The 20701-nt window shown below is 35.7% G+C and overlaps 1 protein-coding gene across 3 annotated transcripts in view; it reads right to left on the reverse strand.

Moving 5' to 3' along the window:
- Positions 1-12919: 12919 nt before the first annotated feature.
- LOC120633648 (semaphorin-5B) overlaps positions 12920-20701 on the reverse strand; it is an 81196-nt gene continuing 73414 nt past the window's right edge. For all 3 annotated transcript variants that reach the window (XM_039903938.1, XM_039903937.1, XM_039903939.1), the window contains 5 exons: positions 19974-20132; positions 17840-17989; positions 17146-17268; positions 16084-16226; positions 12920-15180 (listed from right to left, as the gene is read on the reverse strand). In XM_039903938.1, coding sequence (XP_039759872.1) covers positions 14947-15180; positions 16084-16226; positions 17146-17268; positions 17840-17989; positions 19974-20132 — 809 coding nt within the window. In that variant the 3' untranslated portion in view covers positions 12920-14946. The remainder of the gene's footprint in view (positions 15181-16083; positions 16227-17145; positions 17269-17839; positions 17990-19973; positions 20133-20701) is intronic.

Consider the following 20701-nt stretch of genomic DNA (forward strand, 5'->3'; position numbering starts at 1 on the left):
GTGTAATTTAAAAACGGAACGCTCTTTTACTTCGAAACATGGCAACCAAACATCTAATATCAAAAGTTTTTTTTTTAATTTCGCGGGGATTTCTCTTTGACGCGGGAAACATTATTCGTCATTGATTTTAAAAATTCAAATTCAAATTCATTTATTTCAAGTAGGCCTACTTTATAAGCACTTTTGAAACGTCAAGTATGCATGTTTGTGTGACTCTACCACCGGTTCGGAGAGCAGATTCTACCGAGAAGAGCCGGCAAGAAACTCAGTAGTTGCTCTTTTCCAACATCAACATTTACAATCATTTTGCTATCTTGCGGGAGATGAGAGCGAGGCTGGCTGCTTCCATTCTACCTTGTCATTGAGGAATTCATCAAATGTATAGTAACCTCGCTGTACTAGATGCGTTTTTACACATTTTTTAAATGTATGTAGGTCAAGAAAAGAAAGTTATTGTATTTGTCAAGTTCGAGAGCACATATATGTTGACAAAAGTACTATAGCATATAGCATATAGCAAGCATTGACCACAATTAGGCATTGAACGCCTCTTATGCTAGCCGGTGCAGTATTCATCTCAAACTTTAAAGGTAGCAGAAGCTTTTGTCGCCTATGCTACAAAGTAATGGCCTAGTGGTTACATGGAGATCATTCACCCGCCAAACTGTTGTGAAATATTACTTATCGCTAGTGGAATTAACGACTTCAAGTTATTAACTGTGATGAGTTTCGTGTTCCGTTTTTTAAAGACCAAAGTTTCAAGGACGATCGCTAGTTTTAGATTTCTCTGAGTAATCTCGTCTGGGTTATAGTTAGTTATTTATTGTAGGCTAAAAAAAGAACTAACTACCTCTTTAGTCTAGTGATGGGCATGTTTGACTGCACATCAAAAGGTCCTGGGCTGGATTCGTGTGTATTGTGTTTTTATATCAAGAAATTCTTAGTACCAGCCCGGAGTTTGGTAATTGGCGGTGATTCACCCCCGTGCCTAAAAGAGCACGTTAAGCTGCCGGTACTGCGCGTGATCTTTTTCTGGTCGCGTTTTATCTACCGTCCCTTCGGACTGTGTGAGGGAAGGGATGGAGAGAGCCTGTGTTTGCGGACACTTGCTCACTATAATATCTCCGTAGTTGGAAAATCTCTTTGTCGATAGGACGTGGCTGAAATCGGTTTGGGGAACTTTTAGTTTTTTGCAGACTTGCTGAGCCTTGCGGTGTTATTGGCGAGTATGCCCCGAAGCTTGTAGACGGATTTTTTTTTTATTGCAATTCTACCAATCCGCTCTTGACCAGCTTGGTGGACTACTAAAAGGGTCTCATTCTAAGAGGAGATCCATGCCCTGTAGTGGTCCAGAATGGGTTGATAATGCTGACGTTGTACAGACTTATTCACTGTGGTTTATATAGGGGGCGCAGCTAGTATAAATCAGATTTCTAGAAATCCAAACCATAGCTTCTTCGTCGAAGAGATATCGTTATAGCTCATCGGCCCGTGTCGGCTCGAAGGCCCGTGGGAACTATGACTTTTTCCGTTGTAATACATCTCATATTATATGTACATTCAGTGGCGATCACAGGGTTTTTCGACTAGGGCAGGCACAAAGCGGGTAGATGGCATAAAATGGCAAAAATCTTCAGACTAATTATACAAGCATTTCGGGGTATGCATTGTTCTTGTGCATGTGAAGTGCACGCCACTGTGTTCATTCACATAACCTATCTCGATTCCAATTTCAGTCAAATTGATTTAGTACAGTTTTTGTATCTATACCCACTGTCACCTTTACTGTATTAATCCTTAAATATGTATTCTTCACAGTGAAAAAAGAAAATTTTTTGTTGATCATATTTCTCACTAAATAGCCGCTATTGGCCGCTTCACACGATTAAGTAAAATTTACTCGATAGAAAAAAATGTCATGTCGTTTTTCTTAAATTAAATTACTATTTTTTTTTTTAACTCGTTACATTACAGACACCAATTGATTTATATCTACTGATTTTTTTTATACGTATTTCCTCTTTAATTTATGGTGAACCGGAAAACCCCTATGTATCAAAAATTGGAAACAATACTGAAAGCGGTAATAGCCTAGTGGTAAAGACTTCGACTTCCATATCGGGGGACCGAGTTTGATACCCGACACGCTAACTTTGCGTCTGTGTGCATTGAAACCAATTATATATCACTTGCTTTAACCGTATAAGAAAAAAATCGTGAGGAAACGTGCATGCCTGAGAGTTCACCATAATTACCTCAAAGAAATGCCTCATTTTTGCCTGTGACCAGGCAAAAATATTTTAATTTTTTAGAGAGTTTATAGCGTCCGTACGAAAAACCTAACTCTTCAGCTTTGTTGCATAAATGTATTTACTTTTTCTTCCAGAAAAATATTTACTACCGCAGGTTAACAAAAGTTCGAAGAAAGACCCGGGCGAAGCTAGTTGTTTTTTTTAATTCCCTGCACATTTTCGTGTATTGTTTCGCAGCGTAGACATTAAACTTTTATTGCCAGTCACAAAACGGGATTAGGAAGCCGTTGGCAGCTCGTTTTGTAGTTATTTGCAATTTAATTTAGCGGTTAAACTGCCTGCATATAAATAAAAACCACCCTTGTTAAATTTCTTAAATCTCAGACGTTTTTCACAGATTGCTTTTAAATAGGTAAGCTTTATAGTTTTGCTAGCTGTTGCCTGCAGTCTCCGTCCGTGTTTAAAACGGTTTTTTACAAATCCCGTGGGAACCATTGGTGTTCCTGGAATAAAAAGTAGCCTATTTTATTTGTTGCTTTCCGTCCTTTATACTAACTCTATGTCAAAAAAGAAGTTTATTGGCTGCTTAGTTAGCGCATAAAGTAAGGACAAACAAACAAACATACTTGCGCATTTTTAAAGTATTGATTACTGAGGTATTGATTTTTTTGGTGAGAAGTTCTATAACGCCACTTGCAAAAATGATAAGAAGCTGTTCTTATCATTAATCAATATCGTTAACTGGCAAAAACTAGGTGGCCGTAACATAAAAGCATCATGTCCATGCGATTAGATATCAACTTTATTCTAATGTCGTAGAACTGCAAATTATATAATATTTTATTTTTACGATACGATTGCTGTGTTCCGATCAGAAGGGCATGGTTGCCGGTGTAATTACAGATACATGACGCTCAACACCAACGCCTCAGGTTATTAGACACATGGTGGCACTTTGTAGGTCGTAATCCATGAAAGCCCTTCAAAGTGTTTATAGGCGATGGTTTTACGTCTATGATTTTATTTTTTATTTACAAAGAAAAACCATATTCATCTAAACGATATGAATGCGATGGTAATTTTTCGTATTTGCTCGCTATTATATCTGCCAAAACTATAAAAAACGAAGATCAAACATTTTCTAATGCATCAACACACAGCTTCATACATAGTGGACCGTTAAAGCTATTCACAAAATGCTTTTCCAATATTACTGGACTAGTAATGGAAGTGTGACCTATTTTGTAAGCACTTTTAAGGTATAGATAGATGTGTAAGAATATAGTTTCTTTTTGATTTTAAATTTATAGGTAACATTATAAATACTAACATACTACTACTACTACTAGTACTACTACTAGTAACAGATGATTAAATCTTTCATTCCTTCATCAATAAAAGTGAATTAATAAATCAATGTTTTATTCGTCGTTGGGCTCCCCGCACAGACGTCAATATTATTGACAATATTCTGCATGTTGACAATAATATTAGATACCTGTGTGCGGGGAATATGAAAGAGTTTGCGACATTACCGTTTGTATCGAAACTGTTTGTGCAACAGAACAAAACAACCTACGTCTTGAAGCCTAAAAAATTAAAAAGAAAAATTGTGGTAGTTTAAAATATTTAGGTTAAGAGAAAGTATACTTCCACCTGACTGAAAGATAACTTTTGTGCCAAAGAATTATCTTTATGTATAGATTTCTTGTGTGCGTGTGTATGTCACTGAACTCCTCCTAGACGGCTGGACCGATTTGAATGAATTTTTGGGTATACGTTTGGGTAGCACCCTGGATGCTTTAGAATTAGCCCGACAAATGGCGCCGGGGTCCGCTAGTAACTAAGTAAATAATTACCTGAATACCTTCAGTTTTAAGATATTGTTTGATAATGTTCAATAAGAGGTGATACAGTTAATACCTCCAGCTTCTTATTTATATTCACCGTGTTTTATAAGTGTAGGTGGTGGTTTACCTGAAAGGCCATCTGCTTGGTTATTATAACTATTTAAAAAAAACATTTATTCAATAACTGTTCATGTTTTTAAAATGAATTTTAGTAAGAGGGTTGGATTGCGTGCAGGGGCAGTAAGATCTAACTAAAGTTATTAACTGTTTTTTGTAACTTACAACAATCAATAAATAAAATAAATAAATAAATAGACGTGTAATTCAGCATTTGCGGGTTTTGGGAATTTATAATTTCCGAATTTTCTCCGGTCTATTATAATCTTAAAATCTTAAAAGATCTATAACCAACGTATAACAGAAAAAGCAATGTTAGATAGCATCAAATTTTAAAATTTAATTTCTGAACTAAGGCACTTGGGAGTGTTGAAAATTCCTTGAAAGTAGAAGAGGACCCGCGTTCAAACAAAAGCTTCAGTTTAGAGTTGAGAAGGTATAAATGTATTTGTTTTATTAATGGATGTCGTCTCTTTCCGCTAATGTTCCGTGCAATGTTATAAAACTTGAAAGCTTTAAGAAGCCTCTTGGGCAGCCCATTTCCTTTTGGATATTACGAAATTTACGTCTTTCTGGACAAATATTAAGAAAATAGGAATCGCGATGGGATTATTATCCCAGAGAACATAATATTAAGTTAGTGCATGTTTTGTTTTTAAGCGGTGATAGCCTAGTGATTAGGATGGTTTTGATTTTTGCTAGCACCTCGAACTATTCTATGTTATGTGCGTTTTAATTAATCAAAATAAAATCAATCATCGTCAGGTAACCTGCATGTCTATGCATACTACTGTGGGCTTAATAACCACATGTTCAACCTAAAGCTGCAGGACACGGATCTATGTAGACTCTGTAAGGAGGCTGCGGAGACGCCGCTGCATTTGATCTGTTCCTGCCCCGCGCTGATGCATAAACGCAGCACTCTTTTGGGGAAACACATAATGCAACCAGAGGATGCTAAATTTCTTCCAGCAAGGAAAGTGCTGCTTTTCCTGAAGGCGACCAACGCTTGCTGGGAGATCTAGACAGCGGCGTCACAATAGATCGTAGCCGGTCGACGTGACACCAGGGACCAGACGAACCTGAGCCGCAAGCAGAAGAAGAAGAAGAAGAACCTGCATGTCTGAGAGTCCTAATTCGCGCTGGCCCAGCGTGGTGTAATACGGCCTAACCCTTCTCATTATGAGAGGACCCGTGGTCTGTAGTGGGCCGGTAATAGGTTCATATGACGATGATGCTGCTGAAAATTCTTATTTAAACGTAGAAAAAAAAATGATGCAATCAAATTATTTACTGTGAATACTTACACAGTCTTGTGGCAGTCCTTACGGCAGCCTTTTCTTTCCTAATGTAAATATGACAATTTTTTGGCTGTAGCTGTATTTTCTAGGGAAATAATAATTACAAACTAAAATTAATATTTACAGTCAATATAAGTCTAACTGTTCACTTATGGGCATGGCACCCAAAATGCTGGCGCTATTGCCCCTTTAAATTGCTAAACATAGCCGTATCTAATTTAATTCATGTTAGTTAAAGTCATAGTCAAAAATATCTTTATTTAAGTAGGCCGTGTAATTCTTATGTACGCATCATACGTGGCACTTTTGATGCGTACATAAGAATTACACGGTGAGATGATGGCGATAACCACATTCGTAAACTTAAAACTAAAGCTACGAGGGTTCCAAACGCGTCCTCGTCTAAGGTGAAGCCCATAACAACCTTAGTCGGGTAACGGGTTTCTATAACTAAGTCCGAATATAAATAAAATGTTAGTTCCATTGTGGACGAATATAAACAATTTGAATAGGTACAGTATATAATAATACATGTTTAGAAATTAAATTTTAATGTCGGCATGACGGTTAGATCATAAACTATTCACATTGCCCGCAAAGTTCCTTTTATGGCTTAAGTCACAGTGTAACCGCAATAGAGAATTTTAGCTATTCTGGGTGTATTTGTAATTATATTTGACGACCTCTAAGTCTGCCCTGCCGGTTGAGGATGATGGTTCAAGCCCACCAACCCACATTGTAACAGCGTTTATGCTCTAGAACCCTCCTGCCTAAAATAGAGTCCTGTGTCCAATGTCCAGCAGTAGGACCGCAGTGGTTAGACTGCCTCAGTTACCAACAGGTGAGATTGCAGCCAGACTTTAAGTGGAGTAAAAAAATGTAATAGATAGAGTTTAACGGTCGCAATACGCACTACGCTCTCATCTCATAAAATTGGAATCGGCATGCAGTGTTTTGCCATACTTTAACTCACAGTGCCTTTCAAATTACAAAGCGATATAACGCTATATAGCTATACTATAATAATTAGTCTATATAATGCAGTGTGGTAGATAAAACTATATTTAGTTACCATTTAAAAATTAGATTGTAATGCCCAGTATTTTTAATATATATTTTTCGTTATAGAATACTGTTTTTACGTTCGAGTACTATTTGTGAACTCGCTATCCTTACATAAACTGTTTCGGTCAATAAAAGAAAAAACAAAACTAACTATTCCGACGTTATGCCATGTGTATTAATAAAGTCTTGAAGGATGCGCCATCGTATGTTCCATTCGCTCTAAGAAAGAAGCAAGTTGGCCGTACAGTACTCGCATGAAAAACTTAAATATGCCAAATATTAATAAAGGCATTAATGATTTAATTCAATGTAGCGTGGCTAGGCCGTTGGAATTCGATAGCTAAGCCGCTGAAATTCGATAAGTTACTATTTCCTTAAAAATAATGAAATATTTAAATTAAAATTAAACAACAATTTATTATGACAGTCTTTATTGTTAAGTTGTTAGCTTTATAACAATGTACAGCGTCTAAATCAACATTCATATAGCATAGAAAGGAATGAAAAAAAAAAAAAAACAATAAAGAATTTTATCTACCCAAATAACAATCACAAGTAATAATCTCTTACGCTTAGAATCGGTGAGTTTCTGATGAGAAATCCTCATAGGAATACATATAGAAACATGCAACAATACCATTCAAAAATATCATAAACATAATTTAGTTGAGGCACCGACAGACTCTGAACTTGGTATGGAACGCAACAAGGATTTTTTTTAAGTTAAGTTTTGGGTTGGGCTCAACGATAAATAATATATGGTTTTTAAAATACACTACTATTATTATATATATCAGCTAATATTGTTTAATAATCTACGAATTTCATATTAAATCCCTAGCCTAATAAATCCCAAAAGAAGTCAAGAAATTGTTATTACCTATTCGAGAGATGTTTTAAGGAAAACAGAGATTAATAAGTGTTCTCAAATCCCGTTATCTTTTATTCAATGGCCCTAAAACAAATTACCAAGGCGTCTTGTCTGATTGACGGAATGCCGAATCGTATTCCGATTATCATATTTAATTCCGAGCTTGGAATTATTCAACAAAATAAACTGGAGTTCGTGTCAAAGGAGACTATACAAAAAACTAAGTAAAATGGAATGGTTATAATGGCGATATTGAAAAAACGATGAAAGCATAAAGAAATTTAAAGTGTTTTTTTTTATTTTGTCGCAAAATTATAATAAATAACTAAAAATAGGAGGAAAATTTGTAATTTTTTTTTATTGAGAAAATTTCACTGAACTGTAGAGGATAACCGTTAATTCAGAAACATGGTAGTTTTTTTACGCCTCGATGTACTTATGTAGTATCAGTTTATGTTATTTCAAGCTCATTTAGCAGTGCACAGCACCTTAAAGGCCTAATCGCATTGTATTTGTTCCCGGGAGGTCAGTTTTTCTCTGAAGGTTCCAAAAAACGTTTCAAGTCTGACGGGGCATTAACAAAGCATTTTCAACATTGCAATTCAATGCAGCACATTCTCCTATAATGTTCATATTACACTCAATGCTGCATGCGATGCGTGGAGCATTCCAAACTCAATGAACATTTACAGTCATAGAATAAACACGCAAGCAGAAACACCTACATTTAACTTGAATCTTACCTAATGCGTTACCAGGAAACTAATATACACGCATTTGCAACTCAAATAACGCACATCGCGCAGAAATATGTGTCTCACGTAGCCGAGTCGTAGCTTACACAATGCAGTGTTAGTTCATATATCATAACATCTGTTATATACTACCCTCTACGCTGAACTGTAACTTCTGTGCATTAACTTAGCGCAGCCTGTGTCTATGTCTAATTCCAATAAAAAATAAATTTCAACGAGGCGTACGGTAAGAACTTTTAAAATGACACGTTTGGCTTTTTTCAGTATCTTGACAGGCAAATAACGGGTGCACAAAAACCATAAGTATCACCTTTATGACACGATGACGCAAGATGAGGAATTAAGCATAAAAGTACGTACCTTATAAATGCCAAAGCATAACTTACAGAATGTTGCAAAGATAAGGGTTGAAAAAGATTGTACGGTAAAAGCTGTAAAAGAAGGACTTCTGTTCACTTAATTATTCTATGACGCAGTGTAAGGAAACACTAATAATTTTCAAATGAAAAATCCTTAAACCAGAGTTTGTAAACGCAGGCACAATAGTTTTAATTATTTACTAAAATATTTCGAAAACATTGAAAGATATGTATTAAAATATTACTTATTAACAATCTGAACTTATCATTTAATATTTCATTTAGATTTATAATTAACAATATAAAAATACAAAATGCTATTTATCTATACTATAACAACAATTTCGGCTCAACATGAGCCAAGCGATATGTTGAAATTTTTTCAACAGTAATATAAAAAAATATAAATCGCATTATAAATCATTGTAGAAATAATTAATTGGTAGATGTGTATAAAATATTATGAAATAATAAGATATATTTTGCCAAGGCACCGCTATTTGTACTTGTACAATTAAATACATAAAATATGAAAATCACTATTTTTATATTGTAAAAGAAATCATCTATTCTTATTTACATGGCACGCAGTTTGATGTATTTCTCATCAAAGAATAATACAAATCTACAATAAAATACATTGAAATTAATAATTCTAATAATATGATATACATCTAAAATACTATTTTTTACAATGTTTTAATCATGGCACTGGATTCTTGAATGGAAAATGGCGTTAAGTAGTTTAAATCAACGACTTTATTTTCATTTTAATAATGAAGTTACGAAGATTAGGCAAGAACAAGAATGAAAACGAATAGTACGAGTCTGTCTTTATTCTATAATCTATGGCGATATTTTATAGCCACGACATACGATCACATTCTTGACTTTGCGAACATTCACGCCGAGAGTGTGGAATTTCAGATTTAGTCTTTCGAAGTATAAATCACTGTACATAGGATAAAGTTAGGTTAATCCTTAAAAATTATTAAATAGATTTTATTGAAGTTTCGGACAAACATATATTGTCTAGTCTTTTATTGCCGTTATAACAGCAAATTGGGTCCTTGAAAAGAAACGTACTTTTTAATAGTTTTTTCTCGAACTAAATGATGCCAATAGTAGTGTTACATATTGCTCCTTGGTACGGAACCACTCATGTTGGAGTCCAACGCGCTTAGCCTGTTTTCTTCACTATAGGGACTCAACAACAACGAGATACTAAAGCTTGCTTAGTTTTCGTGTATAGCAGCGTAGGTCTGTTACTTAAATATGAACACTCAAGTCGCGAAGCATTTAATTGAGTAAAAGTAAAACAAATAATATACTTAACGCCATTAAGTAGTTTGAAATTAATTAATTAAAAAAAAACCAAAAATATATCAATTATACTATCACAATAATACTTTGACCCTTTACTTTACCCTTTTTGTAATACGCCTAATTATAGGGGTAGACCGAACACCAAATCTAACGAGCTCTTTGCCAACAATGGTCATTAGATGTAACAATTCAAATTGAAACAAAAAGAAACGAGACAAAAGCAATTAGGAATGAGAGAGATCGTAAAGGAATTCACAGGGAATTTCTCGCTGTAACGGTTTCATTTTATATCAAATGAAAACAAGTTTAACATTTTTTTATTAACTCGAAACTTGGAATTTTTATTCAAACACGTCATCATTGAAATTGCTTGGCACTTTGAATTTGATACGATGTTCTTATTTAAAAACAAAGATCTACTTTTTTGTAGGTACTTTATTTTTTTAGGTTAATGAAGTTATGGGCGTATTGAGCAAACAGTTATATAGTAGGTGCATATAGTAGAAACGTACGCTCAAATAGTTTGCATATTCAATATCCACACGCTATTTTGAAAACTATATAAACTATATGATTATAAACATATAGATTTATTATTTAATTATTTAGAACCTTATTTTTTTTCATTAACTACTATTACGAAACAACGGAAAATTCTAAGTCTAAATTAGTAACCTTAATCCTTTTTACAGTGCCGAGTCTTTGAAGTAGCTGACGCCCGCCTTTCAGCATGAGCTGGCGGCCGCTTTCAAAGCGCGCAAACTATTTGAGCTAAAGAACTAAAACGATATTCGGTTCATACGAGGCAATAAGCTTTACACCTTGTCTCACGAATTCGCATCTAAATTACTTTCAAAGTTCACGTGTGCTATTCGATAAAAAGGAAAAAAAATGTAATGATATTATATATATGATATACAAGACTTTAAAATTTGATAAAGTCATGATCCATTTCATGAGTAGCACGCAAACACATTCTAACTCAAAAATCAAAATGGTCTATATTTGTTACATGAACACAAACTATGAAATAATAGTAGATATTAATTAATAAAAACTATCTTCCTTTTCGCTACATATTTAAAAATAAAAACAATTCATTTTATTCAGCATTTCAAAAAACCCATTTTTGACGACATTCGTTTGCATTTTTATGCGGTTCCAAATTAGCATAGAGAGGGAAAATCTAGAGAGATCTTTATTACGCCATGCATATTTATAAATAATCTGTATAGAAAACAATGGAATTCGTACAAACTAATGTATGTTTTTAGCTACTATATGTAATCGATTAATGCATCAAACTTTTCTTGGCTATACTGAATGCCATGGTCTAGTTACCATATTATCTTGTAGCCTGACTACAGATTACTAGTGCGACCTTCAAGCAGATGGCCCAGCATGGCAATTAAGGGCAAACCCTCCTATTGGGAGAGGCCCTCAAGCCAGCAGTGGACTGTTATTAGCTATTAATATTCAACCTGTCCTGAGTTCGATTCTCGGATTGGCCCCAGAAGTATTCAAATTTAATGTCAGGAAAATCTCCGTGCATTGAGAAAGGTAAGCTATAAACTATCATCACTAAAATGTTATATAAATCGCTAAACCGCCAACCAGCATTGTATAAGCGGTGGGTTAACGGTCTGAATTCTTCTCTCATACGTAAAAAGGTCTGTGTTTTACGTTGAGGCGTTAGTATCGTGCTACACTAGTATAGACTGATAAACTTTTCGACCGTAGATTGTATCCTCTTTGTCGTTTTATGTAAACAAAATATGCTATCTGTATATTATACAATAGATCGTCTACGTTAGACATAATTGAAGATAGTGTATCATCATGATTCAATAAAAAGGAGTCAACCGTTTACCAAATAGGTATTAGCAAAATCGGGCACACGATGTTTGCCAAATAAAAAGATTTCTTTCCATTTTGTTCCATGTAGACATGTGCGAACTTCGGCAATTAATCTTCTCGGTCTAACTATTAGGTCAAAGTTCCGATTTACCCCCTAAGGATTATTAATGATTTAAATTTCGGAAGCACAGTAGGAAACGCCAAGAACAAAGTAAACTTTTGTTTGGTAAAGTATAGTATGAATTCTATAAAGGTACATTTAATGAATAATAATGGATGAAAGAAACATGAACATTGTTTTCGAATTATCAGATTCGAGTTAGGATGATATATTAATGGAATTTCTCGAAACAAACAGTTTCAAAAGTGCTTTGTAATTAAATTTTTTTTTTATTGAAATGCGAAATGGGGTGAAAAATCCACTTAATTTCAAAAGTTTTGCTTAAAATAAATGTTTTTTTTTTATAGAAATGCGAAATGGGGTGAAAAATCCACTTAAATTCCTCGTGGAAACTAACATGAGGCCGTTGAATTTTATGTATCCCTATATAGTGTGTGTGTGAGTATATTGACTGGCATCGTTTGAAGGGCAGCGGACCTCCAATGGAGTTTGGCGGATCACGTACGTAAGGTATTAAGGGAGCCGAGAGATTCTGAAGGGGAAACAGTGCACTGTAAAGGCATCAGGGAGTAATGTATCAGTTCTCCAGCAATACAGAATGGCGATAATGAGCCTTTGCCCAGCAGTGGACTGAAATAAAGGTAATCATGACCAGCCCGATCATGATTATCTTTATAGTTACCTACATACCTATATATGTAACTAGCTGTTGCCCGCGACTACGTCTGCGTTTGATTTTGATTTGGCATTAAATTTAGTTGTAGTTCTATTAAAAATTTAAAGTACCTACTCAGTATAGCTAAGCCTTGAATGAGGGGTTTGCTGCTGTCCGCTGAGAAGTTCGGTCCTCTATCTCCAACCACTTATTTAAATCGGTTATAATTTGTCGGAGTTATGGTATAAATCGTCAAACACTTTCATCCTCTCTCCAAAAGGAACCGAGCTTAATAAAAAGGGATAAAAAGTATCCTATATTACTTCTAACACTTCCAAGAATATGTGTACAAAGTTTCATGAGGATCGGTTAAGTAGTTTTTGCGTGAAAGCGTAACAAACAAACTTACATTCACATTTATAATATTAGTAGGGATTTCATCCAACGCACCAATGTGTGGACGAGAATTAGAAGATCCATCATAAAACTTTTGTAATATTATTATGTTGGACAGAAAAAATGTATTGTATCAGTTTGTACGAAGTCCAAAGTCTTCTCGCTCTTTATGATTTATCTGCGCTACGCATCAAGATCCGTTTCTCAGAAGCAACCCATGGGAATATCTCGTATATAATATATCGGACAGAAATGTCTTATATAAGAAGCACTAGTGAAATTTTGTGGACACTGTTTTTGAGTTATCGTAAGATATCGTAAGAGTATCGCTGTTTATTTTGTTAAAGGTTTGACTTTTGGTTTCAATTTCAATTGAGTTTCCCCTATGTACCAACTGGTGTTTTATCTTGTGAGAAAAAAGAAAGTCATGAAATTGTTGTGACTAAATAAAGTAACTATATATGCTATTTTCTTAAAAATGTTTCTCGTATATCCGCTATTAAGTACCGGCCAAGAACATTATGTTTAATCGGATAGTGATAAATTTTGTTTTACAATACGCTCAATCTATGTTGGCCGGTCTGAAATAAGCACTAAAGGCCGGGCAGAAATGCTCTTTAGGAATTCAATGGCGACTTTTTACATAGTTTATGCGCAAACGTTTCCGATAGCTTTCGCACTTCACACCAGTCAAGTAAGATTGTGCGATCGTACTTCTCTCCCAAACAGGTACGAAATGCTGATCAGTTATTTTGTAACTATTTGTCAAAGCAGGTATCGTCCAATGTTCCATCCATGTTCTAAACATGCGGAATTTTTGACGATACGATAGTAGAATATCGCAATAAAATATAGTAGCTTATCCAAAGCTCTTTTGGATCACATGGACCTTTAACTATTATTAACTATATAGCCATTTTATTGTAAAGCTAGCCTTAACATCTAGCCACAATTTTTATGTAGGTATATTTTTTGGATCATTATCTATGGTATTTACCATTTAGCCGAAAAAAGTTATACATATATAACACCCAGCTACAATTATATTAGTTTGTTTGTTCACTTTTACGTCGATCATTAATGTACCTATTACATATACTCGTACAGTCCTAAAATGTGTCCGACTTGTGTAAACTTATAACTTGTTAGCTATTCAAAAATAAATTGAATATCTCATAACATAATATGAAGATTCTTATTTAAAATACGTAATAAATAAGACCAGCCACTTTCGTCGCTCTTTCGGACGCTAAGCACATTCGTATTGGCTTTATTTTCTTTCTTTGTTAGTGACTTACTAACTACCGAATATAGATTCCGAATTCGTGGTTGAGAACTTATTTTTCACGGATACTTTTTAAACTGGCAGCATATCTAGTAGTAAATTATTGATCGAAGCCTTTTTGGAATGTCATCTAGACAGCAAACACACAGAGTTTACATGGAATATTTTAAAAATAAACTAAACCATGACCTTGCACGAAGATCATAATATACACTGCCTGTAAATGCACGTGAAATCAATATCATCGCTAAGACTCGTCTTACTTGATACTGAGTTTTGTCTTATTTGTTTCGGTTGGAATGTCTTCGTAACATACCCTTATCTATTAAGAGTCATAAAATTCCACGATGTTCATCGATCAGTTTATCATAAACGTATGCACTGAGCTATATAGCTCTTTAAGAGCTCCTAAAAAGTTATTTACAATATTAAAAGCTACAAGACGATACGTTTTCTATAGTACTGGAAGCACTTTTTTTTTCAGTACGTCAAAAGGGTTGCCGTAATCTCAGAGATCAGCAACAGGGGCATAATATACCAAGCGTATAGCACGCGTTCCTTGTCACACTATAATTTGTTAAAGCAAAAAGTAACATTCAACTAATTGCTTTAACATGTCCCTTAAGGCTTAGAATCCTTTTAAATTGTTACCTTATGTACATATTAATACAAAATTTTCTGCCTAATAAAAGCATGTAAATAATTTAGTTCCGATATACATACAAGGTTGTGTTCTTCAGTAAAACTTGTCTTCCTCGATGTCAAGGTTAGTTTTATTGTTTGGCTGGTTGGAGTGTCTTCGTAAGGTGCCCATTGAATCGTATTCATTCGCGATAGCCTTTGGGTATAGTTTCGGTGTTGTCAGGGGATTGTTGTGATTCGCGTTGGATAGATTGTTGCTCTTTGAGAGGAGTATCCCACTTGTATTGCCAATGCCGGAGAAAGATGGCTGCCGCTTTGCTTTACGAGGCTATGGAAAATAATACTATGTTAATGACGTCACAAAATTATTTGCAATGGACAACCTCCCCGGCGCTGTTTTGAGCGCTGTTCCTTTTAAGTGGGAGGTCTCGGATTCGATCTCCGGTAGGAAGGAGAAACTAGGAAGATGGTCTGGTGCAAGGTTCAGCCGTGGTTCATTACCACCCTCAGAATCACCCTCATCATATCAACCCATCACCGACCCACAGGGCACGGGTCTCCCACGATTAGAAGGGGGTTAAGGTCGTAGTTCACCACGCTGGCTTAGTGAGAGGTTTGGTGGACCCCACAGACCCTTGAGAACATTATGGAGAATTTTTGGGTATGCAGGTTTCTTCACGATGTTTTCCTTCACGTGCGTGCTGGGATCTGAACTCGGCCCCCCGAAATTCAAGTCGTAGTCCTACCCACTGAGCTATCACCGCCCAGCCCGCCCGCTCAATAATTTAGTTATTATTATAGTTGTAGTTGTTGTAGTTGATATTATAGCCTATGGGCTTAATATTACTGCCATATCCGGCTAGCAGGTTAGCCCGCTACGATCTCAGACTGCATCATGATTTTAGCACTAGGTGCCGTTAAAGTTCTTACTTGCAGTGGCGTGCATAGAGGGTATGCAGGGTAAAACGAAGAAAATCTCCCGTACAAGTTATAAATATATATATATATATAAACTTAAGGCTAGACATTGTAAGAGTTTTAAAAAGCCTATCCTTAAGTATTTATAACTCGTTCTGGAGATTTTCTTCATTTTATATCACCTGCATACCCTGTGCATACCCTCTATGTACGCCACTACTTGCTTGATACGGAAATAGAGGTTCCTTCAAAATATTAGAACATATTTGCATTATTATGATAGTGTTAGAGTATAAATGAGTTCTTTGCTCACCACTTCCTTAAGCGGCACCGTGACGTAACTGTTCTGCTTTGCTGTAATGTAGTGCGGGCTAGATGGCACGCGGGGTTGTCGGTTCCACGGCAGCGACCCACGCCTTTGGCAGAAGATAACCGAAGCCAGGCAAACCAGAACACCTGCACAAGGAATTCAAGCGTGATTATTCTATTGGCGCTACAATCATACCTAAAGCATAAGGCAGCGACTCTAATCCTTCCATCAACACTTCTACGCTAGCTACGACTAGCTTGGGGCCACGACTTTTAGCCAGAGTAGACCGGGAAAAGGACAAACTATTTTTCTCCGAGCATGACGGTGGAGATAATATCTTAATGTCATTCGTGTTATAACAAACAGAGGTAAACTTCTCCTTTCCCTAAATTATATCCCTTGCCAATGGATATAATTGGGGGATAAAATCGAGGGATCCAATAGGGGTGGCCATGTAGATACCTTATTCATAGACGTAAACTCCTCGTTTAATGATTACATTATTTTTCCATACGACCTATATTATCTTTATAATTTTTAAATTTATAAATTTTAAATTTATAAAAATTGATAATTCCTCCAAGTGTAGGTAAAAACACTAATAAAAATTAAATTAACTTTATTCAAGTAGGCCAAAAGGTGGCACTTTTGATGCGTACATTACATAAGAAGTACACGGTAGTGAGATGATGGCGATAACCATATTCGTAAACTTAAATACAAAACTACGAGGGTTCCAAACGCGTCCTGGTCTAAGAAGAAGCCCACAACAAAATTAACCCGGTTTATACGTTATATATATATTTTTATTTGTGTATATTTTGATAATGTATTCGTATGTAGTTATTTGAATGTAGGTTTATAATAATTTTACACCACCTATTTGTTCTCGCTCTTGTTGTCCGAATCCTAAGGTTGCATGGCAGAGATCGCTTTTAAGCGATAAGGCCGCCTTTTGTATCCTACTCCAGTTTTTGTGTTTCTCTCTATTCGTCCTTTATTTTCCTAACTGTGTAGTGGTGTATAAATAAAGAGTTTAAATAAAATAATAAATAATATCCTTACCTACAACAAACGCAGCTACCACGCAGCCAATAATGCCGCCTATACTTAGCGACTCGTGGTTAGACATGGTGACGAATGACGCCATTTCCACGTTTTGGCTATAAGCTGGCATCGCGTTTAACTCTGTAACAAAAATTACAAGCTTATTTTTACCGCTAAGCAGCAATTCTGTGTTCCGGTCTTAGAGCTTGCTTGCCGGTGTAATTACAGGCGTATGAGATCGTCGTATCTTATCGTATCGGCATTCGGCACCTTAGGTTGATGGACACAGGGCGTCACTCTGTAGAACGTGTCAGCATTTCTGTGTTCCAATATGGGCTTGCTTAGCGACTCGTGTGATGTCGTCTGCGTTTACCTGTGTGGAGTCGCCATTCCAACACCTTGGAACTCCAACGTCCATCCGAGCTATGTGCCTCGCCCATTTCCACTTCAGCTTTGCAACTCGCTGAGCTATGTCGGTAACTCTGGTTCTTCTACGGATCTCCTCATTTCTGATTTGATAGACATACTCCCAACATTGCTGTCCATCGCCCGCTGAGTGATTCTGAGCCTTCTTATGAGGCCCATAGTAAGCGACCACGTTTCGGATCCATAACTGGAAACACGCACTGTTCGAAGAATGTGGTCTTAAGGCACTGAGGGATTTTGGACGACTATGTTTAAAGCAATACTGTTGTAACAATATATAGCTTACCGTTATCCATATCAGCGTCATCGGAAGCACAACTGGCTACTTGCAGTTGAGGTCCAACACAGGCTCCGGACTCGCAACTGCGTCTTCTAAGTCTTTCGCCGCTGTGGCATTCTCCCCATTCGCCCCATGGGCCCCAGCCAACTTCGGTTTCTTTAACAATACAACAGGTTTTCTTATAAAGTATTGTTATATTAAACATGCCGCCCATGTAAGTCAATATATACAACGTGTATATGAAAACCGAAATAATACATCAGAGGCTATAGAGAGACATTATTGTCTCTGAGACTTATCTGTGAAAGCGAAACTCTAACAGTTTTTGAGTAAACCATTGCCATAGTTTTTACTCAAAGTAATCAGATAAATAAATAAATATACTTAACGACAATACACGCATCGCCATCTAGCCCCAAAGTAAGCGTAGCTTGTGTTATGGGTACTAAGATGACTGATGAATATTTTTATGAATAATATATAAAAATACTTATAATATACAGATAAACACCCAGACACCGAAACACATCCATGTTCATTAAACAAACATGTTCCAGCTGTGGGAATGGAACCCACGGCCATGGACTCGGAAAGCAGGGTCGCTGCCCACTGCTCCAGTCGGCGGTCAATACAGCCCTAACATCAAAAAGTAAAATCAAATGACCCCTGCCACTTTAGGTATACGTCGCGCATTGTAGGTACTAAGCACGTGTCGGTCTCTTCTCTAGCGTACCCAGCCCGCTTCGCCTGGCTACATTTTGCTTTATTTTATTTGTACAATAAACTTACATCATTAAATTTTTAATTTATGGCTCATATTATATTAAATCATTTATTTCTCTCCGTATTCATTTTCTTCTATGCTCTTCTCGAGCGAGTGAAGATCATTATCTACACCCGTGTACACCCAACAATAGAATATCATCATAGTAAATAAAAGCTGTATTTGACAATTTGACAGTTCAAAAATAGGAGTGCTCCGATCGTCACCAAACTTTACAGGATTACTCGCCAAGTCAATCCGGAGATTCCCTGAAAGTTTCATTGAAATCGGTCCAGCCGTTTCGGAGCCTATACGGAACATACCCACACACTTTCTCTTTTATATATAGAAGATAGATAGGGTCATAAGTAAACATTTAGGATGTTTTGAATTAGTTTGTATGGTAAAATAAATGTGCTTCTTTTGATTTAATATTTTTTTCAGGGTGATTCCTTATGAAATATACTTATGACCCCTTCGACAGTATATCGTAATTCCGTTAAAAGTTGCATACATGATTTAGTTGTATGAAATACAATTGCTTATAAAGAGTTACCTACTTTTTGTAGCTGTATATCGTGCGGTAAGTTGAATATTGCGCACTAGTGCTTTAAACGTTTCCTGCTTTTTTTTTCTGTTGTCAGCCAACCTAAGAAATTGTAACTAACCGTTCTATTTGAATATAATAAAATTGATTTATTGACGTATTTTAACATTGAAACTATTAATTTTAAAAATTGCCTTATTTGAAATATTAAAATTGCAAACTTGACTCATTAAAGGGGTAACGATAAAGTTTGCTGAATGACTACACGCTAAAAAAATCATCAAATTCTAATTCAAATTCAAAATTTCTTTATTCATGTAGGCCTATCACAGGCACTTATGAAGCGTTCATACATATATGTTTACATAATTGTAAGGGGATGGTGATAACTTCGTTCGCCAACTTAAACCTAAAGCTACGAGGGTTCCAATCGCCCCTGGTCTAACAAGAAGCCACAACAAACTTAGCCGGGTTTATTTAATTTTTTTGTTATCACCATCTCACAGTTTATTTATATTAAGCTATGAAGCTAGAGCAATTCACAGCCAAGCTTTTTTATCGTTAATGCAATTCTTAATATCATAATAGGATTTTTCTGTAAGCTAATGTATAAACTTTGAACTTATTGAGAGACATCTAAAAGATTTCATTAAGAGTGATCATCTGATTTCACGAAATCAAGCAGTATCTCTTACAACTGTTTCAATCACCGGTCATTCATAATAGGTACTCTAAGACCCATTGGCTCTTATTCGGAAAAAGTATATAAACTGTCATTTTGATGAAATGACTTGAGACACACTTGTCTCAAAACGTACTGTAATAATTACCTGCACAATTATTAACGCAGATACGTCTCTCAAGAGCAGCTCCAGCGTCCGCACAACCTTCAGGCGAGAGGCACATGCGTGTACGAGTCCGATGCCCGGTGGAACCGGAATCACAACTTCCACTACATTCACTCCATTCGCTCCAACAAGCCCATTGACCTGGTGAACAAAAATAACTTAAGACCTATCGATGTAAATATGAATTATCATGCGAACAGATCATAATATATAGATAATCTTAATTATAAATTTTTAACTTTAATTTATAATATACATATTTAAAAAATCTACATCTATATTTATAATAAAACTATAAAGGTTTTCTTTTCAAGTATTGTTTTATTAAACATGCCGCCGATGTAAGTCAATATATACAACGTGTAAATGAAAACTGAAATAATACTTCAGAGGCTATAGAGATACATTATTTACTGTATCTGTGACTTATCTGTGAAAGCGAACACGTCTTTAATATTACTTATCAATCTGTTATAATAGCTTAATTCATATTTACTAGTATTTATTATTTTTAATAGTTTTTAGTTAAATACTTATTTTAGTTTTTTTTTTTTTTTTCATTGTTGGTGGCTTAATTTTTAGTTTCAATTAATTGCTGGTGTGTCTTATGAATGAATACAGGGTACGGATCGATGTCACGTTGGTGTAGACCGTCCAACCACGATGGCTAATTACGGATTGGTAGACTTCACACTTCTTTAAGAATGTTA

The sequence above is a fragment of the Pararge aegeria genome, chromosome 22 (genome assembly GCF_905163445.1).
Source record: "Pararge aegeria chromosome 22, ilParAegt1.1, whole genome shotgun sequence".
Taxonomy (NCBI): domain Eukaryota; kingdom Metazoa; phylum Arthropoda; class Insecta; order Lepidoptera; family Nymphalidae; genus Pararge; species Pararge aegeria.